A 20,648-nucleotide genomic window follows, 5' to 3' on the forward strand; every position below is an offset into this window, starting at 1 on the left:
CAAGCAGGGGTTGAACCTGATGACCTCCAGAGGTCCCTTCTTACCTCAGTTTGTCTGTGATTCTGTGATTTTGTAGTTATTAGTTCTACCACAGTGTTAGCAGGAAGTCTATATGTGGTTTAGATGAATGAGTTAAAAATAAGATCTCCGAATGTTCCTTATTTTGTTAGTAGAAAATTAAATTATACCTGTAGCACATGTACTCTAAGCCCTTCAGATAATCAAGTCCATTGTGCAGAAGTCCTAATACGATATTTATACCTCACAACAAAATGTAACACCTACTTAGTATATTGCTCTTTGCTTTTTCTGATAAGCTGTGTGTTCTGGTGTGCGTACTCATCACATGTGTGTGTTTCTGCCCTCCATGCTTGAACAGGCAAGCTGTTCTCCCCCCATCCACAGAATTTCTCTGCCTGCTGCCAGAATGTGGCTGCCCTTATACATTCTATACTCTGTAGCATCTTCAGCCACGCTGCATATGGGAACTCAAGCACAGTGCAGGGTTTGTGGCAGTAGCTGGCTGACCACCTCATGTCATTCACCTCCCTTCTAGGAACTGCTCTGGAACGTGGTTTGGGTCTTCCCATTTCTGTTTTGAGACGTAAGTTTATTACCCTGCCGTGTTTTATTTTATTAACTCGGGACATAACCTGGGTGTGAGCATTTGCAGCAACAGTCAGAATAATTAGGTGCACAACTTCTGGTTCTGAACCCACTGAAAACTTGGGTTGCTCTTACTGTCTGGACGCTCGTTATCTTAGATTGGCAAGGGACTGTTTGGTGTTGCTGAGTCAGCAATTAGTTTTATTCTGAGGCGGCTTGCAGTGCTGTTATGGAAGGTCTTTGCATTTGGGTTGTCTGTCTCAGAACACACCCAAATCACTAATTGGCTTATAGATAATGGTTTTCCCAAGTTCTTCTCATGCTCCTGACAGCACAAATGGCCAAAGTTAGCCCCTTAGAAGGAGCTAATGAATGTGTTAACAAGGGAGTGCTGCTCTGCCACTCTCCAGGACTTGGTTGCATCCTAGGTAGGTTCACGCACTCTTCTGCAGGTAGTGCCTGCCATCAGGACTGGGGAATAGACTACAACCTTGTTCCCTCTCAGCGGCTCAACTGTATCAGTAACTTGTGGTTGACAGCCATGGTTTTAGGGAAGTTGTACCCATGCTGTTCTCCTGAGCCTAATGAAGACCTGTGTGTGCAATAAGGACTCATAAAAGATCCATTTCATCTGGGGGAACAGCATTATGTAGAGTGTTCCTTTGTAAGGACGAAGGCAGGATGGTGCTCCTTGCTGATGTGCTAAATATCCTCCTGATTGTGTCTGGCTGCAACCCACAACACCTGCATAGCTAGGGACAGATATTTTCCAGTGCAGGGCTCTGAGGAACTCCACAGCTATTTTTCAGAACTGAAAAGTGCCTGCATCAGCAATCTGGTCCAGAAAGATGGAGGAAATTATTAATACACTGTGTCCTGACACCCATGCCACACACAGTGATTTCAGTGAGTAATGGACCAGTAATGCATGTGCTGGCTTGTGGTAGTGGAATACCCTGGAACACGTTCTAACTGATAGTTAACGGGGCCCTAAAGTGCCTGCAGTCCTAGTTTTTATCTTATTATTATTTTTTAATTTCTGAGGTGGTAGAAATGAGGTATTTTGTGTCTTGCATGCAATAGGGGCTGATTGGTTTTCCAAGTAGCTTGCAGTGCTTGCTGACCCGATTTTATTGACTCACGTTGATCGGTTGCAGGTTCTTTAACTTCAGGAAAAGCTTTTGGATTTAACCACAGTTTGCTCTTATCTTAAAAAATGGGTGGATGATGAGGAGTGCTGAAAGGGCTTCAGAATGTTCTTGCTTTTATGCATTTGTGATCTTTACATCAAGAATACTGAAGTTAGATCTGCAGGCAGCTTAATGGAGGTAAATGTCTGTCTTAACTATCATACAAGGAAAGCTGAAGGCAGCCTGTAGTAAATTGCCCCTTCTGTGCACAGAGCTGATTTCAGTAGCAGCTGGAGAGTGGGTGGGGCAGGGGCTTGTGGGGTTAGAGGGTCTGATTTAGCCTCGGGAAGGAACTTGTCCCACACAAGAAGGAAGGAGACCACCCAGAAGAGTGGGAGGTGGAACATCTTACTATCCAGGTTTCCCGATTTCTTTTTGGACGTGATCTGCCCAGCAAGACCTGAATGAAAAAGCGGTGGCCTTCAAAGCCAATGGAAAGTTTTCCTAATTCCTGTGTGAAAGAAATTTCCCTATAATGGAGTAAGAGATGGAAGAACTCGGACTTTAGCACGAGTCACAGAGTGCCTCTCCTCCCTTGACATTGTTTATGAGATATCACAGGAAAGAGGACAGATCTTAAAAACATGCACCGTGTGATGGAGAAGGTCATTGATTTATCACCACTGGCTCTGAATATCCAGTAGAGCCTCTACTCAAAATGCAGCCATTAATCCCTTGTGACAAGACTTCCATGGAAACATATTTTAAAGGATAGAAACAGGCATGTGGTGTTTGAATATTGTCCAGTGGAGGAAGTATGTATTTTAAAGATGAAGTCACGATTTCATTTTTTCAATATTCTTATACTGTAATTCGTGAAAGTTGAAAATGCATTAGAGGGCTTAAAAAATAATCTGGTGCTCAGCCTGGGTGAGCCGCGTCTTGCCACACCTTCTCCTGGTGCCTTTGGCTTTTGAGGTGTTTGTCATACACCAGATTGGTTTTTGTCTGCCCCGTTGAGTTGTCTCCTGATAGCACAGTCATGAATATTCCTGCTGTAGCAGCCAGAATTGAAGGGCTTGAAACATATTTTCCAGAGAGCCACTGAAATTTGGTGTTTGTAACTTTGGGAACACGCTCTTAGTTTGGTAGAGCAAGGGTTAGCCAGCACTGTGATGCTACAGAGAGCTGTGCCAGCAGCCTGGCTTAGCCTGCTGGGAAAATGAGGTGTTAAATACCAAGTGTGGTACAATAAACACTATCCAGCTTCACCAGTGAAGACAGCAGACCTTGCAGAAGACCCAGAAAATAAACAGAGAACCGTGGGAGGGCTGTACACATGGAAGCTGTGTGACCACAGTGCAGGCTGGTTGTGTGAAAGCGCAAGCAGCAGTGGGCACAAATATGTACCTGGAACTAGAGCAAAGCACCCGAGTCTGGAGTGCCATCACCGCAGGGAAGAGGTCCAGAAGTTTTCAGTTCAGATTCAAGGTGGCAGGAGAAGAGCACAGGCTTGGATCGGTGGTGCCTTCTATCACATATACTTATATACTCTCACGTATACTTTATATACTATACTTTACACACACATAAGGAGCTGTGTTTTCTGAAGAAAAATGAAATACTATGAAGCAGGAGAAGCTATGCTAAGCTTGAATAAAAAGATCTCCAGAAAACTAGGTACTGTTATTCAGTTCCTCTATCTCTTTAGTACCCTTTACTTGTCACCACTGACTTGTAAAATCATGCAGAATTGAACTTTTTTTTTTTTTTAATACATCTCATAATTCAGTGAAAGCTAATGAATGATCACTTAGGAATTTTGGTTTATCTGGTCAGCTAATCATATGATATTTGCATGCTTTATAAACATTTTCCTAGTAGAATTTAGAACCGCAGCAAACACTTGTTTTTTCTGATTTCTGAAGTCGCTTGTGGGCAGAGTTGATCCTAGTGAAGTTGTCACCAAATATAAAAGATTGCTATGAAGGTATAAACTATGTTAAGGGGCAGATTGTAGGAGAGTTAGGTTGGCGGTACTTTGCAGAGCTGGGAGGGTGGTCCTTAATTCTTTGTCACAGTTTTCTTTGGTCACAGGACAGTTCAGTGATGCTCTCTGAAGGTGCTCTGCCACAGCACTCTTGGTTCTCTGCTAATGCAACTTCAGGAACAGGTGAAATGGCTTTTCTTACAGAACTAGCATGTCCTTGAGGTTCGTTTACCTACTGGTCCTAACCAGCAGGCCAGAAGAAAGGATACCCCCTTGCAGAGCCCTGTATTTGTTGCTGATGGCCTTGAGAAGTGAGAAGACAACCCGGGAGCAGCTTTTAGCAGTAACAACTGTTGCATCCAGCAAAATATGGTCCCGTTTTCAGCAGTGCATGCTGTTTACAGAGTCCATCTGTTTCTGACTAGAGCACTGGAACTGCTCTACCCATAATACCATCCAGCTGTCCATGCTGCTGGGGCTCCAAAATCTTACTGCTTAGTGGCAACTATTTACATAAACTCTGCCCTATTTTGAATGTTCTTAAATCATATGTTACTGAGTGATATTAAACATGTAAACGTGGTTGGGCAAAAGCCCCGTTCATTTTGCCCTATGGCATGTACACCAGAACATTGTGTACGTATTTGGGGGTGCCAAGTAGGAAACACAAAAGGAAAAATAGATTGGTACACAGAAAATAGTACCATGTGTATACGGTTGTGTGGGAAAGACTTAAGAAAAATTGATAAAAACGTCTTTATTAGAGAGAAAATATTTCCATAGAATTTTGTATCCTACTAGTGGGTGCCTCATGGTGGTGAAAAAATGTAATTCTCTTACTGAAGCTGGGCATTGAGTTATCTTCTGTTATAGATCTGTGGCTCTGTGTAACTATGCTTTTCAGGCTTAGGACCCTATCAAAATTGTTTTCATTATTTTAGTTATTTAGCCAAAAATTTGCACTGCTTGTGAGGTTGCCACTGCTTCAGGTAGAACAGTCCTGTTTTTGTTGTGAAATTGGGTAGCTTTATCCATCTCTTGCATCATCTTTTGACCAAGCTTCATCATATCGCCAGTTCCAAGGCTGAGCTTAGCTCCTGCGAAATGCTCTCTTCACAACACATATCAATCAAGATTAAAAAATTAAAACCAAAATAGTTTTGGGGGAAGGTAGAAGGAATAGACATCTGAAAATGCCACCTACAGGGGACATGGACAGAAGATGGGTCTTTAGCATCTCAGCTATCTGCTTGTGGACAGAGTCAGCCATGGCTTTTGATGGTTCCTTAAGAAACTCCTGGACATTAATCATCTCTTAGTAGAGGGATTTTGCTGGTTAATTTGTTCCTTGTTATGAAAAAATCTTCTTAACTTGGGGCAACCTCATTGCTAATCTTCAGAAGTCATCTTCTTGAGTAAACAAGGCTCATTCTGTACTTTTACCTTCATGCTAACAATCAAGAACAGACTTTTGAAAGAGAAGCACAAGCTGTTTCCAGTTCATATTCACAGTTACTGTTTCTGGAGTATATTAATTTCTCTTGTCTTATTCTCCAAAATGTTCTGAAGCAAGTATCTATCAGACCACAAGAACCATTAAACATCTGACAAAATGCACGCTACATGGACTGCTGAGTAGAATAATTAAAATTTATTTGTGGCCTCATATCCATTTGTGCTAACAAGCTCACTGAAAGAAAGTTCCTTTCTTGTTTTAAAAATAATTGATTTTTACAGATACGTCTAAGAGTTGATAGATTTACAATTTTAGCTATGAAATTCAACTACCAATATACATGAAGACTATGCAGGGTCTGCTAACTGCTACTTTATCATATAGATCTTCTTTCTTGAACGTGTAGGCATACCAGTATATCTACGTGTTGGTGTGCGATGGTTTGGAAGCAACACAACTGGGTGGTTGACGTGGTTGTAGTGTATCTTTTCACGTAATCACAGAGCCCGTCTCCTTCTCTCCTTCATTGCAGTTTTGCATCCTGGAATGTCCCTCTACTTCTTGAAAATGCAGAAAATGGTTGCATGCTTCTTCTTGCTGTTTGGGCACATGCTGCTTTCCACTGGCTCTGTCATGGCAAAAGATCTCCCTGGAGGACATTTCACCCGAAGGGATGTTAACTCACAATCTCTACTAGGTAAGTTACAAAAAGAACAAACCAAAGCAAAATAACAACCACCACTAAAAGCCATCTCAAGTATAAAGATAATAAAGATAAAAGGCATGAGCATTGGCCAAACCTTGGCTGAGTTAGTTTGTAACAGTTTTCAGGCAGGAATATGAGTTGACCTAGCAGCTCTTGAAAGAAGGTGTTTACTTTGGGGATATTAGAACTACTTTATATATAAGTGCTATGAAATAAATATTTGCTACAGGACTCGTACTGGAAAAAAAAAAAGCCTTGTTCTCAGTGTTTAGAGAAAATATGTTTGGTGCATGGAGGTTTTGTCAAAGCTGGTTTTTTGTTTGTTTGTTTGTTTGTTTGTTTTTTAATCATGCAAGCAACCTTTAGCTTTTTATATGTGCTTTGAGTAAGGGTGACTGAACTAAAATCATTAGCTATTGAAATGGGGCTTCTCGTTACATTACCTGATGTTAATCGTTTCATTCTGTCGAGTTGATTTTATTTATAATGAGTAGCTCATTTTTCCTGTTTTGCCATAAATCTGAGGACAGAATTTGGCAGTCAGCTTGTGTCTGTCATATTTTAAAACATAGGTTCATCTCTCTCATTGATCGTTGCCAGTTCCCTTTCTTACTGTCTCTTTCAGAAGTAATAGATGTGGTCTTGAGATGCTTGGGGTTCAGCAACTGGAGGCTGAAAACCACAGCTGTAGAGACCTAATCCATCTGAAGGCATGGATGTGGAACAGCAAGGAGAAACGCTCCTATTCATGCGTTATTCAACAATACTTTTAACCTTTCTAAGATCTTAAACTCCAAAATGAGATTAAATAATAGTCTCTCCTGAAACTTTAGAGTCTCCAGCAAATATGTTATGTTATTATTTCAATAAATGAACTGTCTCCCTACAAAATGAATGCAATAGTAAGGTGCAATGTGGAGAAACTAACAGGTGTCATGTTTCTCAGCTTGCCTTTTTTATTTTTCTGTGATTTTTTTTTTTAAATTCTTTTATAGTCTCTTTTCCATATTTTAAATGATAGAAAATACATTAAAAGTATTAGCACCAGATATGAAGTCAAAATGTACAGATTAAATTATTTCTTTCTTATTTCAAAAGCCGAGAAATTCTGTGGGCCCTGCATTTGGAAATTCCTGTATTCCTCTTCAGTTTGGCATGTGCAGGATGCAAACAGTATTGGCAGCTCTGGCTGAAAGAACCTTTTTGAGACATTAAATGATGCAAGAAACTTGGGACACTCTCTGGTCCAGCCCATAAAACTACGTGGCAGTTTGGAGTCAGCCTCTTGGACCTTGCATTCTGTTACAATAATTTAGGTCACCTGCTTCAAATTCTGCAGTTGCATACATGTATGAGCAGTGGCACAGTTAAAACGTGCCTCTCTGCAAAGAACAGAATGTGTAAAATGCATGCCATTCTGCTCGAAAGCTGCACTGTTCTTTAAATGACATGAGGAAGAGCTGGGCCAAATCGTGATCTCAATGGCATCAATTATATTGACTTAATAAAATCACTCAGACTTAGAGCAATTTAACAGGGATTAGAAGCTGTTCCATTCCATATAATATATATATTACAAATAGTGGCAATGACAGTTGCTGCTGTTGTGGAAAGACTTGGTTGGCAGGCAAAAATGAGCAAAGAACCAACAGATATATGGAAAAGCAATACAAGTTAAGCAGTTTTTGTTGGGTGGAGGTCTCTGTTTCTAGGACAAAAATGAAGGATTATGTGTTGTTAGTATTCGTAGCATCAAAATAATTTTATTCTTTTTTTTTTTTCTCTATTTTACCAATTTTTAAAACAAAAGTGCACTGCCGTGACAGGTATTTACTGGTAAAATACTAGCAGTGGCTATGTGCAAAAGAAAAATTCCTTGCTGCAGGAAGCTGGCAATATAAATAAGCAAAATGGAACAAATGAAAAATCCTGTGGTATTATCCAAATAGAGATACAAATACTTTGGGATCTGGCTTCAGGAGGATTTAGTTTTTTGGCAACCATACACTCATCCTTCATAGATTTTTTAATTATCTTGTTAGGGCTAATAGAGTATAGGAAGGAAATTCTAAGGAAGCTTTCAGAAGGAATGAGCTATGTCTTTTCTATGTTTTTCTTATCCCCAGTCTTTCTGCTAAACCTCAGTGTGTACTGTTTTCGTTTTGTAGAACTTTGCTTAGCTTCTGATTGTTTAGAATTATCACTATAGCTAATAATTTCCATTAAAATCTGATATCTTGTGTGCAATTGAACACAAAGCTTTTGGAAATCAGTGTGGCCTTTGAGAGCCAAACTGCCTCGAGTGGATTTGACTTTTTGCACTTCTCTTTCCTTAAACCCTGAAACAACCTCCTGAGTATTTAAAACCTGTCAACTATACTGATTTGGTTGACTCCATGAACATTTTCCTAAATCATTCTTGCAGCATATTAGCTGTAGAATGTGAGTAGTTTGTTTAGAGATAAAAAGTATTTGTCTATTTCTCATATTCACAGAACATGTATTACATTGTTGGACAGTAATGTGTTAATGTAGGTATATTCATGTTTGGAGTGGAGCGGTGTCCTAACGACCATGTGAAATAACAGAAAAAGATGGGATGGCCTGTGGAAATCTTTTTTTCTGAAGCAGAGGGCAGTCCCTTCTCCCTTTAAATGACAAACAAACTAAAACTTACCTTCTCTTTCCTCTTATCAATAATCTGATCCTGAGTATTGGATCTTTTGGTTTATCCTGATACCTCAAAGGAAATTAATCTTTTTGCTGCAGAATCTTCTCTTTTAAGGGTTTTACAAGAGCTCTGAAGAGTTTTTACTTAGCTGTCTGACGAAATCATTGTTCCTGCTGAGTGCAGCTGTTTTGTTAGATTACACACAGATCAGTGAAAGCACAGTTTGCCAAGTTAGTGTTGCTTTTTGGATACTAAAGAAAAGCAGTGATGGAAATATAGTTGGCTACATGTTTTTAAATATAAAATTAAGTCTATTATGTTAGCTAATTTCCTTCAGGTATAACTGAGATGTACTTCTGCACTTAAATGGATAGACTGGCCAAGCTCTGTATCAGTTGCCCAGAGAGGTGATCCCAGTACTGGGATTTCAAGGCTGTGGTCCAAAATCCACAGCACCTTTCAGCAGGTTCCAGGTTCAGAAGTTGCACATACCCAGTCCTTTTAAGATGCAGCCTTTTTTTTTTTTTTGTGCTTGATGTTGTGTGTGAGGGGAAGATGAGGGAGGGGAGCAACATCGTACTGCATTTTAGGCATTTATTGTAAAACAAAGCAAAGCAAAATTTCAAAACTGTGCAAAACCCACGTTTTTTGGAGGTTGGCTTTTTTTGCGTGAGCTCTGTTCTTGTAAACTGTGTGTATATTTCATGTCACATCAGGGGCATATTTCTTTGGAGAGCTTTGAAGTTGATGCATGGGAATAATTGAATAAGCTGTGGATTAATATTATAAGCAATGACATTCCATCCGTTCCCTAGGAATATAAAATGTGCACCTATCTGTTTTTGAAAATAACTTAAGTGAATGAAAAAAATAATCTAGGGAGCATTTCTTTATATTTTACATGATAGTAGAAGAAAGAAACTACAAGAGATTTACTATACTGCACAAAATTGAAACAAAGGGAGGGGAAAGGAGGCCAAGAGGGAAATGTTCTTGGCCCTTGTTCAGTAGAAACTGCGGCTAAACTCAAGTGTTCTTGTCTGTGTTGAATTATATTTTGCAGCAAAATATATAATGATTTATCTCTTGGTTGTATGTATAGGGTTCCACTAATAAAATGAGGGAAAGTAATTTGAAGTACACATGGCTGACTGAATTTATGAATCACTGCTAGTCTCTTAAAATTATTCCAAACATTCTTATATCCAGATCAGTTCATAAGCTTATTTGTATGCAACTTCAGGGTTCAAGAGCATTATCCAGTTAACTTTTCTGGGTTAAATTGTAGCCACAAGTGAGAAGGAAAAATACATGATGGAAGTGTGTACAGTCTGTAAGCCTTCTATGGAGTACAGAAAAGATTTCTGTGTAGTTTTGATTGAGTTTATTGGACATCTATACCCTCAGTGTTGGCATGAGTTCTCTAAATCCTGCTAATGTGGACTGCTGAACCATGTGATAGCAGCTGTAAGAATCTCATTCACAGCCTTAATATATTCATGTAATTTCTTCACATAAATGCAACCCTGTCAAGTTCTTTGGTCCTCAAAGACATTAAGCAGCGTCATTGCAACTGAAGTCTGCTTTGGAATTGAAGCTAGGATTGTGCCATGATAACTGTAGCATGTTTGTGACATGCTATGATGATATTATATCTGGGTAGATCAAAACTATTCCTGGTTATAGATAAAGGCAGGAAGAAGTTGTGAATTATATCTTCTGAGTTATCACATATTTAGTTAAAATGTAATTGAAATCCTTTTCTAATTAAAAGGTAACTAAACTTTTATAAGGATATAAGGTAATCAACTACATGCAGTTCAGATTCTTGCTAATCAAATCATAAAATTGCCATTTAAAAATAGGCATGTTATTTGTAAAGTGAGAGCAAAGCATTTTATAGTCTGCAAAATCACTTGTTTCTTCCTTCTGAGTAGTGTAGGTACAATCAGTGTGCTGGAGTGGAGTATTAGCAATTGCTTGCTTTACTTTCCAGCAGCTGGAAGGTCTGCTGAGGCTTCAAACTTCAACTTTCGTCTTAACATCTCAGCTGTCAGCCTCTTCCCAGCAATAGCTGGTATCTGTTATCTACCTGGTCTGAAGCAGCAGCAGGAGTCTCACTTGCCCAGACCCCTCCGCTCTTTTAGGCTCCTGTGTTTTGTTGGCAGTGAAAGGCCCTCTCCTCTACCTGTGGCTCTCAGGCTTTGTGGTCCGCCTTGTGGCTGTGCCTCCCAAAACCCAAATAGGAGTCTGGGGAAGCAACAAGTGAGTGGTTGCCATATCCCTGCCCAGGTAGTTGTTCTTGTGGAAGTTGTTAGCCCTAAAACAGCCCAACTAATGATCCTTGTGGCTAGCTGGGGCTGTAACAAGCTTCAGGGATTTGTGTCCTGAGTCTGCTCATGTGCAGCCAGCTGTGAGGGAGATCAGAAAGCCCGGGTGCTGATTCGTGTTAGCAATTCTTAGCCACATAACAATGTTGTGCTTGCCAACTGTTGTGTTTGGATTTCACAGTTAATTTTTAAGTCATAAAATAGCATTCAATTTTCAGCCATTTAAAGAGCAATTCAGTAATTAATTTTGTATGTGATATTGGATTTCTAGTAGCACAAGGAATTTTCAATTTTTTCTGCAATAATTATGTATTGCATAAGTATAATATGTAAGATTTCCTCTGTATAGTTATTACCTCAAAGCATTTGTGCTTCTCACTTTTTTTTAATCTCCTTCGTTCTTCCTGTCTTCTCTTTTTGTTTCATTTTCTTATGCTATTACCTTTTTTCCATTTTTTCCCTTTTCCCTTTTTTTCTTCTCCTTTTTTTTTAAGTGATTTTTAAGTTTTGTACGTGGAGGAAAGAATATCTGTTGCTACAGAAAAAAACTGAGTCATGTACCAACCTGCAAATGCTCTTTGTATTTCTGAAATTTTGTTACAACCCCCACAAGTTACTGTGAAAAGCCACTTCTGTTTGAAAAAAGAGTTTGTCCTGACAGTAATTTGCAGAGTAAAATTACAAACTCCATTTTATCATGTATATTCTCAAAGAGTGCAAAGCCTCCTTTGCATATTTTATCTGGAAGGGAGATCAGGCCAAAAAAAGAACACAGAATTTTCAAAAGTGTGGTGTTTTTGGCTTCAGTGTGAGTACTTCAGCTTAATAATTAAAACAAATAAAGAAACACAACAGAGCCCACATATGTACAAAATTAACTTGAAAATCCTGGAAACAGCATTTGCATAACCTAAGGGATAGCTCATTTTATAGGCGTGTGTGGGTAACCAGACGGTATTGTGGCTGAAGAGGGGGATTTGTTCTTTAAAATGCTTTGAAAGCTGGAGAGGACCTTATTTAAGTACTGCTGAAGTGGTAGGACTAATGATTTGCCAGTGGGTATGATGATTGCCCTATGCATTTTTGGGGGTAGTGGGAGATGCTATACGTCAGTGTCCCATGGTGCTGTTTCTGAAGCTATTCTGGAAGAGCCTAGTACTTACACTGTTACCAATGGATAGAAATATGTGGTCTCGAGTCAGCTGATCAATGAGTAATGTCGAGGTTGCTAACAGCTTTCCCCATAAACAAAGACACAAGTGGCTTAAAAAAAGTATGGATAGGAGTTTTTAAAACATTATGCTAATGTCCTGAAAGGAGGACAGCACAAACTAATTAGTCAACTCTTTTCACTGAATTTTCGACACTGCTACTAACAGCTATTTACTTGTTCTGTCTGTTCCTTCTGTAGTAATTTCTGTGTCCCTTGAGTGGCATCCAAGGTAGCTGAGCCAAGACAGAAGTTTCAGATCTTCATGGAGAAAGATATGAAGATCTCCTATAAAGCCACCTTTTTTGTGTTGGTTATGACAGATTTTTTGTTTCACAGATGTGCAGGAAACAATGGTCACAGGCAGAGTAAATGCATTTAGGTTGTTTGGGAGAACTGGATTAAAAGTGGCATTACCTCTGTGTACCACAAGGCTTCTCCATCGTGTCTCAGAAGATAAATTCCTCATCTTTTATGTGTACGAGCTACATGCAGCTGAGAGTATACAACATTTGATTCTGGTAGGATGCAGTGGGTAGATGTTGATACTGTTAGGATTGACATAGGGATACCAAGGTATTTCATTTCTCTGTCCTGGTGTTCCCCTACTGCAAGGGAAAGCAACCCTAGTTCTCTGTCCCTGGTCCTTCTGGCTATGACATCAGGGAACCAACAGTTTCCATCTAAGAAACAATAAAATCTGGAAGAAGAACTGAGAAACTTGAGAACATCCCTACAACATACTTTATTTTCATACCAGAGACAGCACCAGTCTCAGTAAAGAAATTGGGATAAATTAGGAGTCAATTTGGGACTTGAGTTAAAGAGACTTCACAATGATAATGACCTCGTTACTCTGGAAAAGATGACAGGGAAGTAACAGAAAAAGTGAGGTGAAATGAGAGCAAAGTAACGCACCCTTCTCCTGTGACTGGTAGTGGAGCACTTGCATGTGCAAGGAAATGGAAATGTGTGGACAAGAGCCTACTGCTGTACAGTTCTCCCAGAAGTTTTGAAAGTTCCGAAAAAAAATTGTCAGAGGCAACAAAGAGATTTCTGGAGGCTGTGTTCCATTTAGAGAGTGTTCCCAGATGAAGAAATTTGTAAGGAGGAGTGGGTGAGCTGCCAAACTCATAATGAATCTTTGGGTTGGGGCCAGAGGCCAGTGAGTTTGGGAAACATCTCAGAGCAAGGATGGTGCCAGGGAGTATGGGGGCAGGTCTTGGACCCATGGTCTGTCCCACAGCTGGGAAGAGGTGGAGTCACCTGCAGGACCAAGTGCAGCACATACGTGTGCCAGGTAAGGGGTACCAAGCAGTCCCCAACACCTACTTCAGGAGCTAGGGATGGTTGTATCTGAAATCCACCAAAACACCCTTTTCCCTGTCTTTCAATTAGAATGAGAAAAGAGGTGAAAGTAAGCTTGCAGAAGGTATCTCACTAGAGCCAAGAAGTGCTTGGAATTATTGCTATTTTTCATTTATTCCTGGCAACAGCCACAAAATGTGTTTTCCAAACAGGAACAATATCACATTTACTGCTGTGTGCTTCATGCTTGAGTTTTGCTAAGGAAGCTACTGCACTTTCCTAGAAGGTGTATGTAGAGAGTATGTACATATGCCTTTCTTCCCATTACAGTGTCTTACTCCTGGAATAAGTGTGAAAGAATTGCAAATTTGAGTATAGTGTGCTTGCTTAATTGTAACAACAAGACAGTCAAACCTTCTGATTGAACTGAGAAATCTTTTGGAAATATCTGTACCTGTCAAACCCTGTCAGATTAACTTTCTGGATGGATACTCAGCCAGGGAAAACCAGAATTCTGGAACTTTAAGAAGAAATAATTGATACCATCAGGTTCACACATTTTGCAACAAATTTGGTACCAAGGTTTGTAAAGAAAGAAATTGTAAAGAAAAGAAAAGCAAGTAAGGTTGAGGGAAAATGAAATAATAAAATGACAAAGAAAGAAATGAAAGTTAGAAAGAAATTTTATAATGTGCTAGCTGGGAGAACAGTCTTCTGATATTTAATTGAGTGAAGACTTTGGTTCTGTTATTCAGATAAAGATAAAAATCTAAAAATAAACCTTGTTGTTACTGGCAATCTCACACAACATGTAATTTTTTGTATCTACATCAAAGTGAGCTAAGAAACACAAGCTATTGAACCTTAAAGTTGTCACTAATGCATTGCTTGCTCAGGCAATAATTTGTCTATGATCTCATTTTTTCTTAGCTGATCTCATCCTTCCTTTTGCTTAAATTGTCTTAGTCTATAGCAAAAGTCTTCATGGAACTAGTATTTACTTGTTATAAATTGCATTTTCAGTGTCTAAATGTCTTAACACTGGTGTAGTATTTATCAAATAGAGTAATTAAGGAATTGTAAAAATGTAGGACAACAACAGAAAATAAATAACTTCATTCTAAACAATCTTTTCAAGGGAGACAGTTTGCAATAGCTGTTGAAAAAGATTACCATCTAAAACTTGGAGCCTTTGAGTGTGTTCAGCTTGAATAACCCAAAATGGAAATGTTTGAGGATACCGATAAATTAAATAATACCAAGGGACATTTTGGGGCATTGGGACTCCACCATTATTATTGTTAAATTGTTAGAGCTGTCTCTGGCCCATGTTGATTAGCACTCCCCAAGCAACTTCTGTGCATGATGCAGAGGACATGGGGGACAGGGATTATTCCCAGTAGGCTGTTTGCATGTCGCCACTCTGTTTTAGTAGGAAGGTGAATTTAATGCTGTGAATGTGGACCAGCTGACCTCTGAGCTATCGATTACTGAAAGTAACTTCATCAAACTTTAGAAATGTGAGCTACTCCTTTAAGCTGTATTTTATGCATCTATCTAACTGGATCCCAGCTGGATTCTTCCAGGGAGAGCCAAAATCTCCTTGCATTGTTCATTTTGCAGAGGTGGCATCACAGTAACTGTCATTTCTAGAGAAACTGGGTATTGAGCACAGAAGGACAACATGTTTACTCTTGACCTGACCTTTCCTTTCCTGGCTTTGTCTTTCCTTGTCTTGCCTTGCCTTAGGATAATATATCTCACATTTTGAGGCTTCTTTTTATAACTTCTGTGTTGGCAATACAAAAACTGTGCTGACTTAGATATAGGTTTCTGGATGAGTAGCTCTTCTCAATGAATGTGTCACTTCACGTAAGAATTGTAGAAGGGAGTTGCTTTGTGGTTTGAAGACGTTTGCCAAACTTCTGAGAAAGTTCTCTGTTTAAACATAAGAGCTGGTAGGAGGAAGAGATTATAGTTTGCAGGGCAAGTGCAAAACCATGGAGCTGCTAAAAGGGCGTCATTGAAAGTTTATCTGAGGGGATGAGTGTTCAGATCTGTTAGCCATTACTGATTGCCACTCCTCAAAATACCACCCAGCTAGAGTTCTTCTTACTGAAAGAGTTATACTTAATATTTCATGGAACCCAGCTCAGCTCAATCAACATTAATAATTACAAGTTCATTAAAAATCCCCAGAAGACAAAGACTTTAAATATATATATATTTTTGAAATGTTTGGCATTTCTATAGATAGATTTTTTTTCTATTGAAAGTGGTTTTGAGATATACTATATTACATCCTTCTGCATTACTAATTTAGCACAATAGGGGGTATTTCTGGTAGTACTATTTACTAATGCTCTCCAGGTTTCCATTTCCATTCATTCCTGACTTCAAAATAAGGAACTGAGTCTCTTCAGACTGAGATCTGAATCTATACATTCAAATTAAAAATCCACCCTGAAATTCAAAAGAATTCAACAGCAAGGCTTGTGTTTTGAAATAGCAGTCACTTTGCCCTTCTCCCTCCTCTGTCAATGCCTTCATAGGCACACACACATTCTTGGCCTTCTTTCTGAATCTTTCTTTCCCCTTGCCCGGCTCCCACAAGTCTTATCTTGCTGTTATCTTTGTATTATAACTGTGCTGGAATATCCCATATTAGTAAAAATAATAATTAGATATGCCATTGATCGAATAAGTTGGAAAACAGTTAATGTGTCAGGATATATGTGTTCCATCAGAACTCGGATTTTTATTTTTCTGCTCAGTTTGGCTTGCATTCAACACTCTCTGATTTTGAAAGAATAAGCAACTCGAGCATATTCCTACACTTGTGAATAAAGCCACACTGTAGACTGCAGAGAAATAAATCCAGGCAGTCATTTTTATGTCATCAAAGACCATTTTCATTCTGTGCCCACAAATGTTCTTGGTAATCTATGAAAGAAGCTTCTGAGTTAACAAGTGAGAATAGGCATCTTTCTCACCCCTTTCGTTGGCAGCAATGCATGGTTAGCATTCATCAGCAGTCACAATTGAGCTCGTGTAAAGGCTTGTGGAGAGGCAGATGTTGTTCCAATTGAGTCTTTGATTGGCCCACTTGTACTTGTGCTGTATGACACGGCCTTTAATTATACAATCAAATAACTACTTTTTCCACAGGGCATCTGCCTCACTCAGCGCACAAGATGGGTAAGAGTGTTCTGGGAATTGAATTGGGTTGGCAGGGAGGGATGCTCCTGGTTAAGGGCACCTCAGCTTAGTAAGGTGAGGATGCTACTGCAGTTTGGTGAGCTTTCTCTCTACCTGTAGTCTTTCTATTAAACCTCAATTCATTTCATATCACCAGCATCCCAGGAAGACTTTTAAAGTCCTTTTAAATTTCTACCATACACAGCCTCCAGTGGCAAGGCTCATAGCTCGTGTCCCTCTGCTTCCCATAAGCCTGCCATGTGCTGGTTTTCTGTATAGGAAAAGCCAGTGAACAGCCAGTCCTTGTCCATTCCCACCCTATAACTCGCATATGTCAGCAACAGAGGCTGAGTAGAAGCCAGAGGGTGTACCCAGGGCCTTGGGAAGCTCGTGGCATGCCCAGAAGGGGCAGCCTGTGCTTCTGCTGTTACCCACGATAGCTTTGTCTGTCTGTCTGTGCAGTTGTCATAGACATACCCTGTGGTATTCCAGCTTCAGTGGCTCTTGGAAAAAAGGCTGTGTTGATGACTGAAACAGACAATTTCAGGAAGTGTACGAGCGGTCTTTTTTCCAAGTCGAACACCATTGTAGAAAACTGGATTTTGTCTCTGGTGCAGCCACAGAATTTCAGTGTGATGCTGAGCTAGTCCAATAGACTCAACTTTTCCCAGATGGCCATTAATTATGTGTTTGAAATCATGGGGTTTGATTTGCAGAAGTGCTGAGCACTCACAGCTGCAGTTGACGTCATTGAGAGCTGTACTTTGTACATGCAAAGCGCACTTTAGTGCCAAGTTCCCTGAAAAATCAGCCCCTTCACGTCTTGGATCAGTCACTCCAATTAACAGATGCTTTTGACCTGGATTTCTCTGTGTCTGTTTCTTTGTTTCTAATGAAGAACTAATACCACCTTGTGTCATTGGAGTGCTGTCCCGTTAGGATTTCTCAGTTCTTAGGCCCTACAACAGCCATCATCAACGTGCAGCCCACTACAGTAATAACTGTGTAATTCAGAGAGGGTTTCCATCCTGCGTGGGGTATGAGGCCAAAGTCTCAGCAGTGCCCATTCTGAGCACTGATCTCATGAAAAAAAAATATACTGATCAAGTAACAGGCAGCTACTGTTATTCACCAGAGACCAAATTCAGATTGCCCAAGTAGCTTTAGTTCTGGCATCTCCTATTTTTCCTGTATTTTGCCAACACTTATCAGGGTATTTGTTTAGACAGCATGTTTGACATTTCAGGTCAAGCTAATCTGATCTGCATTTCAGAATTCTTGTAAAGAATTGTTGTTTTCATTTTGTCCTCTAGAAAATACTTGTAACAGAAAACATCTGGATCTTGTCTTCATCATTGACAGTTCTCGAAGTGTACGTCCTTACGACTTCGAAAAAGTGAAGGAGTTCATTTTAACCATCTTACAGTTCCTGGACATCAGTCCTGATGCCACCCGAGTGGGCCTGATTCAGTACGGCAGCACTGTCAAACATGAATTCTCTCTGAAGACATTCAGGAGGAAGCAGGAGATTGAGAGAGCAGTCAGGAGAATGATGCACCTAGCGACTGGCACCATGACTGGGCTGGCTATTCAGTACGCCGTCAACATCGCGTTTTCTGAGTCTGAGGGGGCTCGACCTCTGAGCCAGAACGTGCCTCGCATTATCATGATAGTGACAGATGGGCGACCGCAAGATCCAGTGGCAGAGATTGCTGCGAAAGCTCGCAACTCAGGAATCCTGATTTTTGCCATTGGAGTGGGAAGAGTGGACATGAACACACTGAAGTCCATTGGGAGTGAACCGCACGAAGAGCACGTATTTCTGGTTGCTAATTTCAGTCAGATTGAAACACTGACCTCCGCCTTCCAGACAAAACTTTGTGGTAAGTCTTTTATATGTAGGTTTGAATGCACAGATGAAAGTAAAACACGGAGAAAAAAAAAAGTCATGCATTGTCATTTTTTTTTTCCTGTGGAACCTATTCTGTTAGAATATATTTGCTGAAAAAAGGGAGGGTATCTAGACAACATTCAGAACAACAATCATACATATGGGGAAAAGCTAATTCTACTGCAAGTGCCATAAAATGTGATGTAATTCCTAATGGTCATAAGCAGAGAGGCAAACACACATACCATGATTTTCCTATTCATTGCATAACAGTAGTTAGTTTACAATCCTCTGCTATTTGAGCATTAGATAAGTTGTTTCATCTATCAATTTTAAATGTGATTTCACTTAGTATTGAAAATTCAAGCTGATAAATGTCTTTTGGTTATTAAATATATATATATAAATAAAAATAAAAAACTGGGGAGTTCATGCTATTCCTCTTCTAGAGTTTACATATATACAAACAGTTATCTCTGAGCATGCCTTGTCACTAAAAGTGAGAGACAGAAATATGATAGCGTTTTTATTCCACCCATTATAAATGCAGAAAGTTACGAAAAACCTTTGTCATGATATTATTCATTCATACCATAAAGTAAATAATATTTTAATAGGTATTAATTTACAATAGAGAAATCACTTCCATCAGTAATTCCGTGATACACAATTACCTTTTACAAATATTTTGGCATGTATAATTAATTTTATTCCAATCTGTGTAGTTAATATAATGGCATGAAACCGAGGCATTTTCAGCAGAGTCCAGGGAAAGAATGCATGGTGAGACTGAATGCTCACTCATCTCTTATGACGCTTTTGCCAGGAAAGAACTGAGGCTTATTGTCAGGATAGGCTGGAGAATTTTCCTTACTTGGTCTTTTCCAAAACTGTTTCAAAGAGCAATAGAGCTCCAGATGAACTGCATCAGCACAGAACAACATCACGGACATTCATCAGATAATAGATTTTTTCCTGTTTCTTCCTTGCCGTGGTATTAGCTGGCATAGTAAAATACATTTAAAAACCAAGAAAGAGTAAACTAAGCATGAGAGTTTCAATGGAATGAACAGCAAATGCTACAAAACTCCATTTTATGGGATTTTTAATAGCATTTTAGAAATGAATCCAGTACAAGTACTACTTAATCTTTGTCTGACTAGGCCATACCCAGTAAATGTATTAAAGTTTTATAGTTCATCTTTAATCCAAATACACATGATCCTCAATAAAACCATCCCCCTGCAGATGGAGGAGTATGGAGGCGACAAGGATTGCTGCTGCCTCCTTTACTCAGTGAATGCCTCCACACCATTTGCTGTTTCAGGAGCTGAAGGTGAGATCCACAAAAAAAAAAAAAAAAACAAAACAAAAAAAAAAAACAACAACAACAAACCACACTTAATAACCCAGGCCAGATTCAACACAGAACTTAATGTGCTAGCATCCTGTGGATTTCATCTTAAGGAACTAAACATCAGATAGGATCCTTAATGTCTGTTTGAGCGTGGGCTGTGAAGCAGCATTCATCTGTCTAAATTTGAAGAGAGAATCTAGGCATCTCATAGCGTGGAGCACGTAGGTTCCTCCTGGGAAATGGGTTAGCTTTTAAAAGTTCTCCCTGCTGTGGACCTAGAGGGATTATCATTGTAGCTGGGTCAAACATCTGGACGCCTTGCTTCTTTCCTAGAGCCATCAAGGCACCCCGCTCTGGTCAAGTCTCCCGGCACGCAGTCTCCTAGGCTTCGTGCCTTGGGAAGAGAACTTGACTCCTGATTAGTCTTTGGGTATGGATTACCCTTGTGTCTGTGGGAATGTGCCTTCATGATTCCAATGAAGATAAGAGAAGAATTTGGCCAAGTGATGAAGCTCAGTGGACAAAACAAAAGTAAACTGAATTAACCACTGTTTCCCCATGGATAGCAAAGATGTCCCAGACCTTAACAATCAAATTCTTAGAAGAATCCATTTCAACTGAATGGGTTTCATGCCCTGCTAAGTCAGACTGCAGTTGCTGCCTCTGGCTCCTAAAGATTCAGTGGTGTCAGACACAGCAGTTGAGGCCTGGGGCCCAGGGGCCTCTTTTTATTACCTTGCAGGAAGGTAAAGGAGAAGGAAGCAGTATCTTGGGAAATCAGAGGCATGGGGAATG

At 39.7% G+C, this 20,648-nt stretch overlaps 1 protein-coding gene across 5 annotated transcripts in view; it reads left to right on the forward strand.

The window, feature by feature from the left end:
* Positions 1-20,648, forward strand: part of MATN2 (matrilin 2) — a 67,476-nt gene that overhangs the window by 2,253 nt on the left and 44,575 nt on the right. For all 5 annotated transcript variants that reach the window (XM_032182270.1, XM_032182273.1, XM_032182274.1 and 2 more), the window contains exons 2-3: positions 5,715-5,879; positions 17,919-18,488. In XM_032182270.1, coding sequence (XP_032038161.1) covers positions 5,715-5,879; positions 17,919-18,488 — 735 coding nt within the window. The remainder of the gene's footprint in view (positions 1-5,714; positions 5,880-17,918; positions 18,489-20,648) is intronic.

This window comes from Aythya fuligula, chromosome 2 (assembly GCF_009819795.1).
Source record: "Aythya fuligula isolate bAytFul2 chromosome 2, bAytFul2.pri, whole genome shotgun sequence".
Taxonomy (NCBI): Eukaryota; Metazoa; Chordata; class Aves; order Anseriformes; family Anatidae; genus Aythya; species Aythya fuligula.